This window comes from Achroia grisella, unplaced genomic scaffold, assembly GCF_030625045.1.
Source record: "Achroia grisella isolate CSIRO2021 unplaced genomic scaffold, CSIRO_AGI_Agris_v1 utg821, whole genome shotgun sequence".
NCBI lineage: Eukaryota > Metazoa > Arthropoda > Insecta > Lepidoptera > Pyralidae > Achroia > Achroia grisella.
The window spans coordinates 1,519,499-1,539,126 of NW_026713035.1; the positions used below are offsets into that span (position 1 = coordinate 1,519,499).

General features: G+C 34.0%; 3 protein-coding genes across 3 annotated transcripts in view; 1 reads left to right on the forward strand and 2 right to left on the reverse strand.

Annotated features, from left to right (window-relative positions):
* The window catches only part of LOC131852086 (cadherin-99C), a 147,514-nt gene that overhangs the window by 83,191 nt on the left and 44,695 nt on the right, over window positions 1-19,628 (forward strand). The window contains exon 3 of the mRNA XM_059202707.1: window positions 10,937-10,995. The gene's annotated coding sequence lies outside the window, so the exon portion shown is untranslated. The remainder of the gene's footprint in view (window positions 1-10,936; window positions 10,996-19,628) is intronic.
* Window positions 223-1,025, reverse strand: LOC131852085 (uncharacterized). The gene has a single exon (XM_059202706.1). The coding sequence runs from the start codon at window positions 1,023-1,025 to the stop codon at window positions 231-233; it is 795 nt and encodes a 264-aa protein (XP_059058689.1). The 3' UTR covers window positions 223-230.
* On the reverse strand, window positions 1,619-2,206 carry LOC131851946 (uncharacterized protein DKFZp434B061-like). The gene has a single exon (XM_059202505.1). The coding sequence runs from the start codon at window positions 2,204-2,206 to the stop codon at window positions 1,619-1,621; it is 588 nt and encodes a 195-aa protein (XP_059058488.1).

Sequence of the window (19,628 nt, forward strand, 5' to 3'; positions counted from 1 at the left end):
ATTCGTTTATTAATAATGTTGGAACATGTTTTGGTAGGAAAATACAAGTCCTAGGTTTACTTACGGAGGTATCCAGTAGCAGTTTTCCTCCGATGTTGCCGAGACCACAGATTTTGTTGTTTCTGATCCACGGCTCTTGGATCGGGGCTATGGTCTGGGTGTTATTTTCCAGCACTCTGCGTAGTGAGGCCGTCGCAGTTTGGCTGTGCTGGAGGTTTCCCTGCAGGAGTTTAGTCTTCCCGTAGGGGGGAGGAGTAGAGGAGGCTGTCGCTGGCCTCGCTCTCTCCTCCCCCTGCCGGAAAGCACTCTTCATCCGAGATAATTCTCGGTGAAGATGGTACCTGCACCTCCATTGCCGTCGGAGCCTCTACGTCCTCCGCCGCAGTCTCGACATCCATTGCCGACGTTGTCGGCTCGGGTTCCGTCTCCTGCTCGCCAAGGCTTGTGGCCTCCGTCTGTTTCGAGGCGGCTGCAGGTGTTTGATGGGAGACATCTGTGTCCAGGAAGCGAACATAGATGTTCCCCATCAGGTAGTAGACTCTTCTGTCCTGGGCCTTCAGCACTTCTACATCCTTTTCAGGAATACGAAAGAATAGGCAGGTTCCTGGTGGATCTTCTCTGATTCTTTCGTGTGTCAGGGTCCAGGAGTTGATGCTCATGTTGCTGTTTTGCCCCGCGAGAAGTTCACGTAGCTCTGCCAAGTCCTCGATTTCTCCAGGTACAAAGAGCAGGCACGGCACCTTCTTCGGTATGGCCGACTGTGGTCTAACGACTAGCCTCGAGCCTTCTACTGGTGAGACCATGTCTGTGATGCTTTTCTCAAGCCAGGCTAAGGTGTAGGCATCCTCGCACCATGTTTTGAGGACACCATCTGCGAAGTGAGCCTTGCCACGGAATTTGAGGTCTTTTCTTGTTGCTGCAGGGATCTTGAGGTCGGCTTTGACTTGGAGCCTAAGCTTCCCTTCGATCTGCCTTCTGAGATCCTCCGCTTGGTCTTGTATGAGGTCGGTAAATGGTTCTACCATGACTGCAACGCACAGTTCGTTTGCCAGGAAGCTGGCAGCTGCTTCGGCGTATGACGTCGGTCCCCTACCCATCACTCCTGCGGTTCTGGGTTTTTTGCCCTCCCCTTTGGGTGTGACCGTGTCCTCCGGACGAGTGCGTTTCTGCGGTCTTGGTGCGGTCTTGTCGTCGTGTGTCCTGGTCTTTTTCCGGCCTCTGGGCTTCATGCTGCGTTTATGAAGGCCAACCGTCAGTGCAGCACTTGTCGAGGCAGTTGCAGGTGCTTTGGTCCCACTTGTTGACGCCTCCCCTTTCGGTTTGGTCGCCTTTGGGCAGGTACCGAGCTGATGCCTTACGGCATCTGCTACGTTGCTTGCTGCTACTGCGCGTTGTGCTGCTGCTTTGGCTCTGGCCTTCATGCGCCGCTTTTTTGAGGCCGACTTGGGTTTGGTGACGGTCTTCCATTGACCCGGTTTCGTGGGCGATTGGATTGCGTCTTTTAGTGACGACAGATCCAATGCCGGGGTGTCAGAACCGTTGTCGGATGCAGCTTTGTTTGGCCTCTCTTCCGCCTCCGCTTTCATCAGTGCTGCCGAGTTCCCTTCGGAAGACGCACTCACTGACGCAGCCCTGTTGGGCGCATTCGGAGTGCGCTTGTCCTTGGTTCCCCCATAGCAGCGCCTGTCTTTGGCGGAGGGTTAGGAGTTGCCTTTGGAGGCGCATCTAAGGCCAACGCTGGAGGCACTTTACGGGACGCAGCCTGGGTTGGCGCATTCCGCTCAGTGCCCTTCCTCAACGTGTCCTCAGACACAGCCTTTTTCACCGCATCTTTTACCGACATGGACGGTGTGTCACGGGACGCAGCCTGAGTTGGCGCATTCCATTCGACAGTCCTCCTTGTCGGATCTTGTGACGCAGCTTTGCTCGGCGCATCCTTGGTTGCCTTGGAAGGTACGTTTCTGGACGCAGCCTGGTCAGGCGCATCCCGGTCGGTAGCCTTCCTCAACAAATCCTTGGACGCAGCTTTGCTTGGCGCAGCTTTGTTTGTGGCTTGCCCTTGGGCGTCGAAGGACGCGGCCTTGGGCAGTGGTGGTCGTTTTGGCGCATCTTGGGACGCAGCCTTTTCTGGTTGTTGGTTTGGCGCATTCGAGGACGCAGCCTGTGTCGGTTTTTTGTTTTTGAGTTTTTTAGTCTCTGTATCCATGAGTGGTTTTTTTCTTTTACTTCACCTTGGGAGCTCTCCACCCACCACGGAGCCCTCACGTCGGGGACGTCATTCGTTCCAGCGAATGATCGTCAGAGCTCTCCCTTGGTATAGGTACAGCAGGCTGGAAAGTAGACGAGTCCGCACGCAGCGAAACACAACGAGGACACCTACATCACGAGACAATGATGCAGGCTAGCCCCGAGGCGCCGCGCCACGCCGACTGCCACCCCCCAGCCCACCAAACCTCGCTTGACTGCCCGCTTATGGGGAATCGCAGCCGATTGATCGTGGTTAGCTACTCCACGACCTCCCGTTTGAGAGGAAATCCAGACCAAAGAGGTGTGTTGTGAACAGTGTACAACAACAGCCGGCACACTGCTGCACTCAACCACCAGGACTCCTTCATCCCTCCGTACGGGTCTCCGCGCACGGCTTATTTTTAAAAAACAAACACGCGGGAGGTCATTACTGTCCACCTTCTGTTTTTTGGTCGATGATGGACACGCAAGGACATGACCTCTCCATCCCTGCATTGGTCGCCCGGTAGTTTTTGTTACGTCTATTTCATAGGGAACTAGACCAATAACAGGGCGGCAACCTCGTGAAGGGTATCTACCGCACTTGCCTTAAGGATCTACACGACTTGCGCTCTAGGGTTTAAGACCACACCCCTCTACCTCTCTGAAGGAGATGGTAGAGTAGGCCTGTGTTTATATCTCATCAGTCTTGAGATATTCCCACAAGCCCGCCCCTAAACAGATATACAGTACTATTAACGCCGTTGATTCAATTTGCTATCTAAAATAAAGACTAGAATACAATGGAAACACGTAATGCCGTGCATCAACTGCAGACTTGGTCGGACCCACCTCGTGACGTCGGTGTTCCGATAACCTTATTCCCTCGAGACCTTGACAGTTGGATGTAGCGAAGTTATTTTTTTTAAACGTTGCACATCACTGGCTATTATCATCATAACAAATTATTATCATCCTTCGGATGGACACGTGTTTATGGGCGAAAATTTAGATATTAAGCTATTACTCTGTACATATCTATTTCTTGTTTATTTTTTAATATTTGTCCTTTGTCCATCTAGCCGAGCCGGCTATATGGACAAACTTATTTACTGAATTTTTGAGTGACACCGCGTAGTATTGGACTTATGAAGAATTCAATATAATGTGTTTTTTTTTAATTATGGTTCAACCCTATCTATTAAAACAGTATTATAGAAATTAGTCCAGTTTTTGCCAATATTTCATATATGAAATTACTTATATCATTACATCATTGGAACTCGTACTCGCTTGGAAAATTTGCTAATTTTAATATTACTTATTTTATTAAAACTGAATATACTATAATCAATTGCGTTACATTGACTGTCAGTGTCAAGTAAATGATTACAATTTAGAGGATTACTTCTACTTATAAAAACAGTGAAAGCTTTTCTCCACCGAAAACTATCTATGAAAAGTGTTATTTTTTTTATTCTATTAATACCATATTCCTGATCGAACTAATGCTCTTTTCCTTAGTACATTATTGAAATACGAAGACGATTCTACTAGGCGAATGTTCCACATTGCCAGTCTATTGTCTGCTTTTCAAATGCCATCTTTGCAGGTCGCCCGACGTGGGAAATTCACATTTTGTCCGCGATCCCGTTTACTGTTACATAAAGATGATTTACAAACGCGCTTCTTCCTATTTTACCCAACTGCCGTGGAAAGGAGAGTAATGTTTATCTGATTGTTAAATGTATGTATCTCTGGATCTGTACTACAATGCGTTCAATAATATATATATTTATACTTTATTTTTAATTAAGGGAATATTACGAATTTATAAAATATATGTAATAAATTTATATATATGTAATATATAAATTTATTTAAGCTTGTATTTCTATTATTTATAAAAATATATGTATAATTTTATCAAGACATAGAATTACTATGAGAACGAAGAATAGTAAAAAGAACTCATATAATTTAATATCTCTCTGTGTAATTACTGTATTCAATTTCGTAATTGCAGTATGTCAATGATCCAATACTTCTGTAATTAAAGGAGCACCTATAAATTTAACAATTTTTTTCACATCTGATATGAATTATTTATTTTGTTGATAATTATATTGGAACATAATTATCTGCGTAGATCTATGTTGAGTATCATGAATGGTATCTTGTAATCGTTTTGGCAGTTTAAAGGGCGGCTTGAGTGAGACACGTGATGAAACAAAAAGTGATTGGACATGCGGCTGGCTGTGTATATTTTTTATTCTCATTCCGTCGAACTGCGCAATCATCGAACAATTCGTTCCTGAGATATACGTGTAATTTGACACATTGGTTTTAAGTTCCTCGAACACCAACAGGTACAGATGAGACGATAATATTTTTCAGCTCAATTAAAAACCGACGTAGTTCTCATTTCCACTGCGTATTTTGTGTGTATATGTATAATGTAACTTCCTCGCCGATGCTGAAACTAGTTTAATAATATTTTAAAAAGAGTTTTCTAGTTAATCGTATTTTTTAAGGCCAACTTACTCCTTGTATATCCCATTTAAGTTTCATATCAATATAGATATCACATTGTGTGAAATTTAGTTTTATTTAGTTGAAAATTCTAATCCTATAGATATCGTAATATTAATCTTTATTTATAAGGTTAGGTTTACGCATTTTCCAGAAATTTCTTATATTTCCGTAGCTGTGTGTCCTTAAATCGTTTAGTAGCAAGCAAAAACTATGCAAGACCTGTCAGCACAATGTAAGTGACAAGAGAATGGTTCGAGAAAATTCTTTTTAAGTCAGCTTCTAGTTGATACCGCCGATCGTGACTTTTATTTTGATTATTGAATTTATTTCTTTTTAAAATAAGACAAAAAATACATCAAGGCAGTAGGTATAGAAAAAGTTTATAAAAAAATCTATTTATGTCTCAAGCAGTAGTCGATAGTTTCTCTAACCGTTAGGTATTAGGGTTTAATTTCCTATATGAAACTAGTTATTAGGAATAATGCTATTTAGCTATCTACTTATATACCTATATATATGTTGCTCGTATCTCAAAGCCCAGAGTAGGACATAAGTCTAGACTATAATACGAAAGTCTATACAATATGTAATATCTTACTTATATACTTTCGCATTCAGTTCTCTCTGTCTACCATCTACGAGACTAGGTTTTAGTACTTGAGTTAAGAGTCAATTTTATTACGAACCGTGGTAATATTACTATAGGTGCTAGGGAAAAAGCAATGAAGAAATGCCCCGTTAAACACACAATCGGGTTTACTGAGCACGAGAAAGATTATTCAATATCTAAGGCAATCTAGAAATACGATTTGAAAATTGGAGCTGCAAGCCAATAACAGTATCTAGTGCAAAATAGCTACTGTTATCAATAATTGGTAGAGCAATAGCCGTGCTATTGCGCTTAAGGCGAATACAAGCTTTATATTAGGATGAAAAACTGTAACAAAAAATCCGTTTCACTTCAAATAACTGCTTCAACTGATGATGTCGTCATTTAGTTTAATTTAGTTTTTTTCCTAAATTAAACGTTATTCGATTATGTTACGTAGCTATGTAATAACGATTGCCTTTGTAGTTTAGTGGGTATTTCTTTCAAAATGATCTATAACAGCCTCGTTCGTCTAGCATTGCAACCTTAATAAATAAATTTTAGACGAGAATAATCTTAATTCAGTTTTGAATTGTTTTTTACTCCGTAGCCACTGCCCATGGTAATGATTAAACTCCTATGGTAAACGGTATATCTCCTATTTACACATGTACACACTAAAAAAAAGTCACAAAAAGTCGGAAGTATTAAGCACAAAATCTTGTGAATTTGACCCTGTTATCTTTTGAAGTACAATAGGCATCTAAGAAGTAAGTATGTATTTGGGAAAAGCATCGGTAATCTCGTTTCGTGCGGGTTCTTGAGTTGATTTTGGTCAGAAATATTCGAGAACTCATACGCAATAGATGCAACAATAGATTATTTCTCAGCATCATACCCACCAAAAAGCAATTCGTTTAAAATCATAACATTTTATAGGACCGAATGTAATAATCGTATTGTCACAGTCCATTGACAGTCTTCTTAACTTACATACATTAAATGTTAAGTAACGTAACTGTAAATTCACAGACGTTATAACTATCCATTCAGATAAAGTTATTTTTATTACAATTGCCAGCATAATGGGCCTTGATTCATGTACCGTGTTCATATACGGCTGTAATTATTACATTAAGGTAGCGACACATACGATGATTGCTCGTCTATTTTATAGACGCTTAAATGCATTGCAAATGAAAGGTGTAATTGAGATTCGTGTCTTAATTTTAATTTGATATTACACTACGAATATACTGTATACAAGTGTCGAACTAATGATGTTGCGCTTACTATGTAATCTAAGTGAACTTATGTAATCAATGCGGTTAAATTATATAGTGATGTTAAGATTATTTAAATTTATTTGATAATGCTTATTATAGGAAAGAAAAATTGAATAACAGCGGCGAATTTGATTCAAGTATCAATTAAGCGTTCAATTGGAATTTACACCAATACTACATAAACATTACCCGCTACAACTGCTTTTATTGTTATAAAAGACAGCCTATAAATAAAAGTTGTTAGTACATGTGCTGCAATATATTTTCTCGTCAAATATTTATATATGCAAGGTCCAAATAAATAAAGTAATTACTGAGCCACAGTTCTATAGCGTGGTCGAGTATATCCAAAGTAATATTTGTATTCTTAAACAGTATTAACCTTAACTGTGCCTTAAATTAACTTCACATATAGTTTAAATAAGTAAAACAGATGACTTCTGATCTAAGATTTAAAATACAAATCATTAAAAATTATAAATTAATTTGTTAACTTAATAGACAAGGAACCCAATCTTACATCTCGAGTCACGTTTGAATCATGAAATTTATATTATTATAAATATTGTTGTTTAACTGTCGAAGAGAAAAACAACTTAGGATGTATGCCTCTTTAAAATTAACAAATCTATAAAAGAATAAAAACTTCTATTATTATATTATAGATATATTCTGCAAGTAGGATTGATCGTTAGGATGATGTAAAACTCACGATTGTCCCTGGGCTATTTTAGTGTATATACATTTAGTCGGTCTCTTTTTACTTGTTAATCTTTATTATCTATCTCGAGATATTATCAAAATTAAATTCATGCGATATTTAATGTTAAATATGGCTGATTTCTCCTTGAAACTATAGTAAATATTAACGGCAAGTTAGTTGCAAAATTTATGAGTTGGACATTTCTTAGAGGCGGATAGAAACTGTTTGATATTCATTAATACTGTCAATGGTTTACCGATTGGTAAGGTCATTTTAAAGGAATATTATACAAGTGTTTATAGAGTGTGAATACTGGTTACTGGATCAGAAAGCGTGATATGAAGTCATTAACGCACGGCTTTAGCACGTCATTCATTCATTTCTGTCATATTGGAAATCGTACTAATGTTATATAATATAGTTCAGAAGTATAAAGAATTAGCCAATTAGTATTCATGTATTTTACCTCCACTTTACAACCTAGAACAATATTTTTTTGGTACTAGGTATTGCATTACAAGAACACAAAATATGCCAATAATTTACATTAAACAAATGAAAATATATAAAAATTGTTTCAATAACTTGTAGGCGTAACAGAAAATTAAATTATAAAGTCATTGTCGTAATATACAAATATTCCTGTGACAACAGTAGTTGGTTGGTAAAATCGTTTATTCCATTTCAATGTTAAAAGGCAATCTCTTTATTCAGTCAATACTTTATTATTTATTCAATCTACTATGAAACTTAAAATTAAAAAAAAATAATATGCCAGTACCTCAGAGATAAAATCAATTCTCTTTAACTATTAATGATATTCAATTAAATTGATAGTAAAAATACAATTAGTTCTATTTTTAAAAAGCACACAGAGTAGAGACAACTTTTTACTTTACTTTACTTTATTATGAACGTATAATAAGTTGCCTTTTAGCATTGTAGAGTGCGTCCTTTCTGAAATTGGTTCTTTGTTCTTAAGTCTTTAAGTGGGACGTTTGGCAACCAGACGTGTTGTGAAGACAATAACCGCCAATAACTGGAAACATCGGTAACACCTATAACTTGTTTAGTTTACTGGATGACAGTATGAAATAAACCATACCTTGTAAGATTTACGATTCCGAAGCCTTTGCCTTTTGCTGGACAATGTTGAAGTGCTTTATAAATAGGGTTTTTACATATTGCATTTAGTTTATAAATAGAAATAAAGATGGTGAACTGTTTGCTTCAGGAGAGGAAAATAACCTCTTAAATTTTATTTATTTTATTTTAGTTTTAACAAATTAAATATATGTCATGAAATTGAACCAGAAATAATAGTTTACATTTGTGCAAAGCAGTAAATTTTATTACCTAAAAACAATTTCTTCTTTGATCTATACTCCGGCTGTAACGATACGAACAAAGATATATTTTACGGTTTATGACATCGGATCGAATTGATACCACTTTTGATTGTGAGTTGACTTTGACAGTTCCATAATGTATTTTTTTTTTAAGTAGGTACCCTCTGGTCTCTAATATAGACAAAAACCTAACTAACATGCAACTAGTATGGAACTCAAGCAGAAGAACATATAAGTTTTTAAGTATACTAGTGTGTGTCTTCATATGTCTTTATCCTTTTTGCATCCTATTACGTTTTTATTACCTGCTGAGAAGAACATTAAATCAAAAACAAGGTACTTGACTGATCTCTAATCTTGCGAACTTACACTTCATTTGGACTTTCCCTTACTATTACGTACCAACAATTTGTATGATCATCCATTGTATATTGATTGTTTATTATAACACAATTTTATTTATTTATTCAACCTGTTCATGTTTGTTTGATCGACTTGTGACCAGTCACTCCCCTCGCCCACGCAGCGACAGCGAAAGTCAAATGTTTGTAATGAGGACTGCTTCGTTCGATGTTATGTACGTTCAGTCAGAACCGTCCTCTCACATGACGATTCGCAATATCGATATGTAAATCAATTTTGAATACAGTTATTTCGAAAGATTGAATCGATTGTCCAGAACTGTTGGTGAGATTTTTTGTATTAAGTTTTTGTTTTAGTAGACTATCGATTTCATGGATATTATTTTAAACTGAAGGATATGGATTGATAACGGTTTTATCCGTTAACTTACTGTTGTATAAAATTATTCCTAAGTTTTTAGTAGATTTAAATATATTTCATTACTTTTTTAATGACTTCATTCTAATCATTAATGGAACATAATTAGATAGTCTAATTAAACTATTAATAGCTATAGAAAATGCTAATATTTAAATGTGAAAACTATATGTACATGGCATAAGCGATCACCTTTGATACAATCATGAAACAGAATTGAATACAGAAACAGGCGAGCCTGTCATCAAAGTGGCAGACAACCGACATCCGACAGCGCCCAGCACATTCATCCTTAAAGTGAATATTTTTTCCATTTCACTTTCCGGTTGATCGGCAATCTATATATTTCCTGACGCAACTCAGACTACCAAATTATGTATAAATGAGTGAGTCATGAGTAACCGGTTCCCACGCCTACCTGACTCCCACTCACAACTCTGCACTCCACTGGTCACCGTTGACATCACTTATGCAAGGGTGCTTTTATTTTATATCAGGTTTACTTGTAGTATAGTATGGTATAGGTACATAGATAATTTTTTTTAAATTCTTAAGTATTTTTGTCAATTGCAACATGATCAAACATTATAGTGTTATTATGCTACAAATTTTATTTTACGTGTCTCTCAAATTACATAAGAGTATATATATTTTAACTAACTGTCAATAGGAAGAGATTATCTATATGTCCTAGGTCGTTACGGATAGTATATTGTTCATTGTTCAAAAATTGTCACAATTAACTCGTCAGGTTTTGGTAATTACGAAAGTTTTCATTGTGTTGTTTGTATACGTTTCTTTTGTTTACTTTATTTTTAAATTATAAAACCAGATATATTTGTGTAATAAGAATCTACGCCAAAATAAAATGTGATCCATAGGTGAAGCATAATATTTGTATAAGCATAAAGATCCTTATACAAATATTTTACTTCTCATACACGTACAAAACGTTGTCTGATGTTTGTTCCTTGTTTGGTAACATGGTCTTGTAAAGTTGCACTGCGTTTGTTATATTATAATAAATAAGGTTATAAAAGCTCAATATATAACAGTAGTATCTTGTATCGAATGCGACAACAAATATATTAGAAGAGTTATTGCTTCCCTTTATAGAGTGACCAATTACCCTCATTATTTCGTGCATCTCTTTCATTTAATCAAACAAACAATACTACTTTAAACAAATATTTAATTGGCACTGCTAATTGTTCGACGATTCTATTGTTTATTCTTTCTCACAATCACCATTGTATGAGACAATGTTGGGAGCTGACCTCAAGGATCCATGATGCAACGCCTTTTTGCGCGCTGCTGTTAAGGAAGAGATCCGATCTTAGTGCGTTGACACCTTATCGTAACTCATTTCGAAGTGTGCTATATGTATAAGGATTCAGAAGTTTATTTTCTGGATACGTTAACTTTATTTTTGTTAAGTCATTACATTTACTGTTTTTTTTTGTTTCAGATGGGAAAGCTGGAAAAGATAATTTAGTAATGCGAATACTTTGGACTTGGAATTGCTGCGTGAGTATTTTATTATATAGATTTCAAATTACTTAAGTATTTTGAATGTAACATAATGTTTCAACAATTCTCTGTATTCCTACTCAGTTGATCTATTGTATTGTCTGTTATAAGTAACTTAGCGCTAGTTTTTCTCGTTAAATTTTTCTTTTTAGTAATTTTTCTTGTTTTTGTAGACAGGTTGTTTAATTCCTATACCATATATTACATATTCATATACTTAGGTTAAAATACAGGAATGTCTATTATACTTAAAAATACGATATGTAAAATGTCAATACCTATAATGTATTCTACCTCGAAATGGCTTACGTATGCTTAGATATAGCAATAACTAACACCAATAAATAATAATTTATGTTATCTGATTACAAATTTTTGTGTAAACGCCTATACTATTAATTTATAATCATGCGATTACATTTAGACATTTTTATGTACATCTGATGCGGTCGTGAGGGGCATTACACGAATATCTACAACAGCTCAATTAGACGTTCATGATATGTGGCCGGACAGTTTACGAAATGCCTGTGTAACGAGTTAGTTACCAAGCGTTATTTTATGTGAACTTTTAATTAGCGCTTATTGCTCAATGAATGTGGAAAATGTGTGTATGTATCGAAGCTCAACGATAAATTTAGTTGAAAGCTAAATTATTTCCAATAATTAGATTCGGTACAGTAGTAATTAAATCATATAATGATTACTATTGTATGATTCTTATTATTTTAAAATATTTCAATCCTAATCATTTAGTTTAATATTACCGAAGATTAAAACTATGTATTTCATAAGTAGGAGAAGGTCTATTTTAATAATTAATTTTATAACTTTTTATATGTTTTTAAATTATTCAGTAACTTGGTACAAATCTTGCAAATAATTTTTGAGTCAGATCTTATCATAAAATGGATTTGATAAAAACCGTTTGTAGACCTAAAGATGGAGATTTAATATTTTCACCATATTTTCGCTATAGTTGAAGTAATGTTAAGAAATTTTAATATTATAGAGGTAATAAAATACATTGATAAGACTGCATAATATTGCATAAGACTTCGTTATAAATATATATCACTTTAATTAATTTATAGATTCTGGCTGTAATTGCAATATTCATGATTAATATACCTACTTTCCTTAATATTACACTGGGGACTACATTTCCATATACTAATAATCTTAGAATATTGCGCAAATTTTAATACGTTAGTTATTAATAATCGTTTTATAACTTATTTCATTGTTAGTAAGATTGAAATTAGTTTGATTTTTAATATTTCAATAAATAGCGTACAAGAAAGTGGTACTGACAAAAAATATCTCGCCTATCTATCATAACCAGTTTGCAATTTACCTTTACGTATTCGCGCTTCCTGCGATTAATAAGAATAAACCTTATTTACTTGTGATACAAGTGATTATGATTTAAACATATTACTAGAAAATAGTTATAGTAAAGTAATATAGTTACACGTATATAAAATATTCGAACGAGCTTATATTTTTTAATTATTTTACTTACGTCAATTTTCAATTTCAGTATTAGATTTATATGTCAAACACTCCCTAATTAAATTATTCTTTATCACCACTACCTACATTATGTTCAACATCTATCAATTAATATTTCTAATAATAATACATTACATTTGGTTGTAACAGGTTTATGTTTACATAATACTTATGATCAATTCAAGTTATTGGTCCTCAGAGTTGTATCGATTCTGATTGCACCTTGTTAAAGCGAATATTATCATCATAAAGCTGCATTCCGTACACTATTTAATAAATAATAAATAACCCTGAACAATTAACATAGCGTCGTCTAGTCACACAGTAAGCAGAGCTTGTGTTATAATAATAATAATAATAATAAATTTATTTGCAATAGATTTTGGGTACATACATATATGATGTTATACAAAAACATGGCCCTTACAAAATCTGCTTATATCAAGCGTACAAATTTTAAGTTAATTAAATAATCGGTTGTTTATATAATTATGAATTATTGTATGTAGGTATATGTCAATATGTATATAAATCTAAATGTCATGAGGAACAATTTATTATTTTAATATTCCAAAAACTCTTTGGAAACTAACCATTCATGCAGTTTTCTTTTAAATAATATTCCAGAGAGGGTTCTTATATCGTCAGGAAGCTTATTAAATATTTGTATCGCCATACAAAATGGACTCTTTTTTGTTATGGATAGTTTATAGGTACTACATAACTGATATAAATACTTTTTTTTGTAAATACTTATATTATATACATAGGAAACACCCAGACCGATATCAATGCTCATATTCATACAAATGTTTGCACCGTGCGAGGAATCGATCCCGCGACCATCGGGAGTAAAGCTGTCTGTTTAACTGCTCGACTACCGAAGCCGTCAAATTAATTAAATATTTAGTATCATATACACAAAATCATAACTTACACTATTTTATTTTATATTTGTGAAAGTCTGGGTCAATATTAAGTACAGTTTTAATTTCATTCGATCGATCTACGATATCATATAACTAAATTGACTGCCTATTACCGCCCACTGATGTCGATTGGTGAAATTGTTTATTACATTGCAAAATTGTAATTAAGATAAGTTATTACTATATATTTCGATTAGGATTTACAGGAATTTACTACTGTTTGTATGATTTCAACCGACTACTAAAAATTCGTACCAAGAAGCTTCCCAAGGTTTTATGTTATTTTGATGATTGTTTGCTATCAAAATATTCATAGTTTCCTTCTGAAGACTGAGCCACCATTCTAGTTTTGTTAGAATTGGTACAATTGGGTTTGCACAATGCATTTGTAACCATTCAATATAGTATTAAGTAGTATTAACGCCTGAAGTGAGAGAGTTGAGATTCATAAGGTTTATAAAAAATACGCCAATGCATTTGCCTATAGAAGCTCTCTATCTAATTTCTGTAGCTGTCCTTTAGTTGACCACTGTCTTTAGTACTTTAGCTAATATATTATATTATACTATTTTCCTTGTGTCATCAGTTGCAAGAGACCATACTTCGTATTTTATTTTGTATTAATTGACAAAGGTACTGTAATTTCCTCCGGTTTATAATGCTAACATTTAGCTATCTATAAGCTAAGTTAATAGTACTAAATGAAAATGGAACAGTACAAAAGAACATGTATTTGCTAACTCAGTTTAAATCCAGTTATGAAATGTCATGATTATATTTAGTTTCACTGACATTACAGCACTAACAACGAGCAGGTTCTCATTTACTTATTCCCTTCGCTGAGGTTGATCTGTATTTATTTTCCGCTAATCTGCTCATTAGCTTCTCGCTCGGTCGTTGACAGTAAGCATTCAGGATTCACAGCAAGTCAGCAAGCCGTCAATAGAACTGGATTAATGTACGTGGAAGATATTTTAGAGATTTAAATGTCTATTCAATGACTTAACTTGCAGATTTATAACACTGTAGTGTTACTATTAGTCTTGGTATCATTTTAGATGTTAAAATATAATATGCATAGTATAATAATAATCTAGAACTTATTAAAAAGTCTAACAAAGTAGTGATCATAATTATTAACAGTTTAAAAATTTTGATCACAACTTAGACAATATAGTAGATAGGAGATTGTTATAGACAAAATAAGGATGGTAGTTTCTTCGGAACTTAATAGGCAGACTTATGACTTCTTTGGTTGGAATAGTGTATTGATAATATAGTAGGTCCTATACAATTGTGATGGAATGGAAACTATTGAAATGAATAAGTTAGGAGTATGAATTGTTTTATTTTAAACCATTGTAAACCGATTTATATGCAATAAAGTATACTAATCAATTGCATCTGACACATATTTCTATATTGCATAGCTATGTCCTAGTCGTGAGGCACATTTAGTTCGACATAGTCAGCTGAAGTGTTTTTATAGCCTCCGCGTGCTAACCGTTCTTGTCCCAGAATGACATCATGAATAGCAGAGTTGTAATGTCATAAGTTACAATTAATTGTGAATTGCATTGTTTGGGATTGACCGTGGATTGATAGGTTTACGCCGTGCAGCTCTGAATAGTATAATGTTTTTCATTATTGGAATTGGTGTTAATAACCTTTTTATGATTATCTTTAGTATGTCCATTGTACAATGTTCTCGTGCAGACTAAAACCGTACAAGGTAGAGACAAATTGCAAGGAGCTCTATCGCCAAAGACCACAACGATACCGTACCACAAGATATACCATCATAAAAACCACGACCATTCTGCCAAGAGTGAACGACAGAAGAAGAAAGTATGTCCATCTTACCAATGAATATAAACATACACCTCCGAACACCACAGCTATAGGAAAACCGTTGTGGTTTTTTATTTAAACAATTATCCAAACTGACTTTCACTCACAAACAAATCTTTTACAAATCTTCTTTTCAAAAACTAGTCATCATGCTATCTATTCAGCTGTATTAATTTATGTACAAAACTTCTGAAATAGAAGGACTACTAATGCAGTGTGAGTCCATGAAAGGGTATTTGCAAGGTACTATATATGTACGAAAAATAAAGGCATTGGACATATGAACGAAGCTATTGGATAGTTACGGTCTTAACCAGCAGTGGTTAGATATAAGTATAATATTTGCAGTAACAACATTGCAATACTTGAACAATTGAATGGCCATTAATGGGTACATCCAGAGAAACTCCAAAGTAATACAGATGACATGAAACATCATTTGGTTCATTATGATAGTATGGACAATTAATTTACAAATCAAGTAAATAGGATTTATCTCAAAATCTTTTAAATTAAAAGATCCCAAAATCCTAATAAATATGATCATTGCAATTACGAAAATACATAGCATACGCTCTTTGCTGGATTCAGAATTGCAAATTAGGCCTTAATTGGATTGTGGAACTGTACTTATATATCTAAATCTAGTAATGTATTAAATATTATATTGTATTAATATACAGTAATGGAAACACCTGTTTTGGTTTATGACTACGTCAGAGCTCTGCGGGTGGTGGCTTGTATCTACTAAAGAATGTCTCTCGTACAAGATTAAAATATGTTTAATTCATCGTATTTACATACTATTGTAGCTACGTGGGAACGATTATTGTGCATTTTGTGTTTTCCATCTAAATATTCTGTTCAACTATTTAAATATTTTACAACTTCATATTATATGTTTAACATTGAATAATTTTCCCAACTATAACGTATAACATAATTATTAACAAGGTGTTATTTTGCCTTCAGCTTGTAAAATTACCTAACCAAGTTGTTAATTACAAACGGTTTCCTAAAATCTATTAAACTACGTAGTAACGGTCTCATGATAAAGTCAATATAGCAGTGGATAACACAATAATGGTGGAGTTTCGAAATAATACAACTGGTTATTAGTTGCATATGTCTGAGGAATTTTATATCTGTAACTTGAGATTACGAGGACATAGTTTATGGCAATAAAACTTGTGGAGTAATAAATATATAATCGAATTTGATTTAAATTAATCTATAAGGGTCATATATTTATTAAGTAATCACCTATCAATCTATTCTTCATATCTTTTTATCTCAAACAAGTAATAAATGTTCATTTTGATGCAACAGTAATATTTTTGACATTATTTTGATTACCGTGGATGCCTTCCTCCTTAATTTTGTAATGCCGTTGTACCTACCTTTATATCTCCAAATAAGAAAGTTTGTTAGGTTGATCTAACGAACAGCATTCCGTCAAAATTGGAACAATTTTTTTTAGTTCATAGAAGGTAGTCAAGTTCAAGATTTCAAACGCTTTAAGAAATGACCTTCCGAAACTGACGTGAATAGGAGATAACAGGTTCATCGGACAATGGTTGTTATCAATAATTAGACTTTTTTGTTATATTGGAAATACTACTTGTTATGGCTTTGAAATGACTATCTCTTAAGTCTATCCATTGTATTGCTGAATAAATGAATAATATTCACAGGCTATACAGTTGGTATGGATGATAGAATATGTAACAGTTAACTACGGTCTACCAGATACCTGGTATAAATATAAATATATATCTACTAATTTACATTTAGTTGGATAGTTTAAAATAACATTTTAGTAAAATAATTTTACTGCATTTTTTTTATTAAAATATCAAGTCTAAGATACTTAGATTATTTAGATCTTAACCCTGAACTTCAACAATAACAAAGCTAGGCGTGCAAGCTAAATCAAGCCCTTATTGTAATGATTGGCAAACAATATTAAACAAATTATAACGTATAAGGCAGAGTTATTTAGGCACTTGGAGTAAGCCTCGAACAGCCTTGCGTCACTAACGCCCGATCTAAGCCACATTCCTGCGTTTGTATTCCAAATCAAGCGTTAACTTGTCCAACTTCAGTACCGTTGTACTAAGATTTACGACTGATGTGGAGGTAAGCTACCTTGTCGAATTAAGATTGAGAAGGTAATTGTCTGAAATGATGTTATGCGTAATGCGTATAATTGCAGTCACTGAGGTTAAGTGCCTTCATTTATTATAATCTTGATCAAATTTCTTTGATTTATTATTTCGTAAAATTACATGTGTGGGCATGCGTCGGTCACTTTGCTCGAAGTACTATTTGATAAGGATGTTTCGATAATAATAGTCTTACAGAGTAGTATAATGATAGTGCTATAGAAGGAATTACTGAATAAGTGGGACTCTTACTTCATTGAGTGATGATAATAAAAATAAATTTAGGATTCAATAGGACGACAAGCATTTAAATTGTTGGAACGTTTATGTTAAAGATATAAAATTTTCGATACACGAAAGATACTCTAGAAATATTGACTGTATCAGTAATAAAGTGAAGGTTGCTATTAAGAAATTAAATTATGTTTGTTGCAGAAACAGTAAACAATTGTAATAATGGACTATTCTACTAAATTATCATAGCTCGTTGTCGAGAAGTTATTCTTTGTTAACGATTTGCTACATTTTGGTATAAACAGTTATTTTAGAAATCGATATGACCTTGATCATAGTTTTTTCTGAATTCATAATAAAAGTACTTCTTTCTTCGGTCTATTTAATATTAGCTTCGTTTTAGGCTATGAAATTAAGATGATTTACTGCACTTTGCATCGTATTCAATCTTCTTCAAATCTACCGTCTTAGTATAATGCAGAATCTGTTTTCTGTCATCATCGTATGTATCTCAGTTAAATAATATTTATCAGTTAAATTAATGCTAGAATAATTATTAAAGTTTGTGTACCTAAATATTATTTTTTATTATTCTCGTACAACACGACTAAACTCAGTCATTAATGTCGTGTCATCTAAGTAATCAAGTGATTGCAAATATAGTGTTGTGTCATAGAGTATTATCAGCACTTTTCAACTTCCTCAGCAGACCAACTCTAACAACTATTGAGGTAGACTTTGTCGTCTACGTGGATACCTCAGTCTTACCATTTTAGCCAAGCCATTCAAGTAGATGGTTTTCTAAGTCACGTGTAGGTTGTAGAGAGAGATGAAGCAATGAAATTAGTGACATCTTAGTCCTCCAGAATGGCAATTCGTGAGTGGTATCATCATTGTCAAAGTCCTGTTTATTTATATAGGCGACGGTTACCACTTACCATCAGTTGGACCGTCAGCTTCTTTGCCATTCATAATTTATTCAATAACATAAACTACTACTATTAGCAATGTTTTAAGCTCCATTTATTTATTTCAATATCTTTTAAATAAAGCATATATTAGCATTTTTATATCAAAATATTTTAATAGTTTAATTACAGCTGTCAATTATATGTACATTTAGGAATTAGAATGTAATCCCTACCGGATGTCGTGACTTGTATCTTTGAAGTAATTTTTTCTTCACTCACGATTCATTTTCGATGATCTATTCATATAGAATTTTGTGACTTCCGATTCCGTGGTCATTGATTATATAAAGTTAACTTAAACTTTATTTTCGAAATTGAGTTTCAGAGAATTACGAAATGTAATAATTAAGTAAAGCAAAATTTTGTCGCAAAAAAACTAGATGCAATATATTTTCAGTTGAAAGTAATTGTATAAGAATGATAATTTCAGTTTACATATAGCATATAAATTCTACTAAATAATACTAATTATTAAATACTGATAAGATTACTAAAATAAGATTAGCCTTTACAAACAGACAGAGAAACAATAAATTGGAAAAAAATCTAAATGTGTTCATTTCACTTCTAACATCCCTATGACTCGGTTTTAGGCGTTTTATTCCTATGTAGAGACATTCGACCTCTATTGTTTTATTATATGTATAGATATAGATAATACATTTTAATAACTATATAAAAATAGAAAAAAAAACTTAAATAAAACATAATTTGATGGTAATTATGTTTTATATATATATAAATTTTGAATAGCGAGGAAGTGTTCCCAAAAGCTGGTCAGCATCAGAGAGCAGAGTTTAAATTCTCTGCTTTGTGGAAAGCATAATTAGTTTGAAATCATCGGCTTTCTGTAATCTCGTCATGCATCTTATGTGAATATACAAAAACACTGGTGTAAATGTAACTGTTGTTTAAAAGTATTACACACTTGGGTATCTCGAGTACAATACGTTAAGTAAACATAT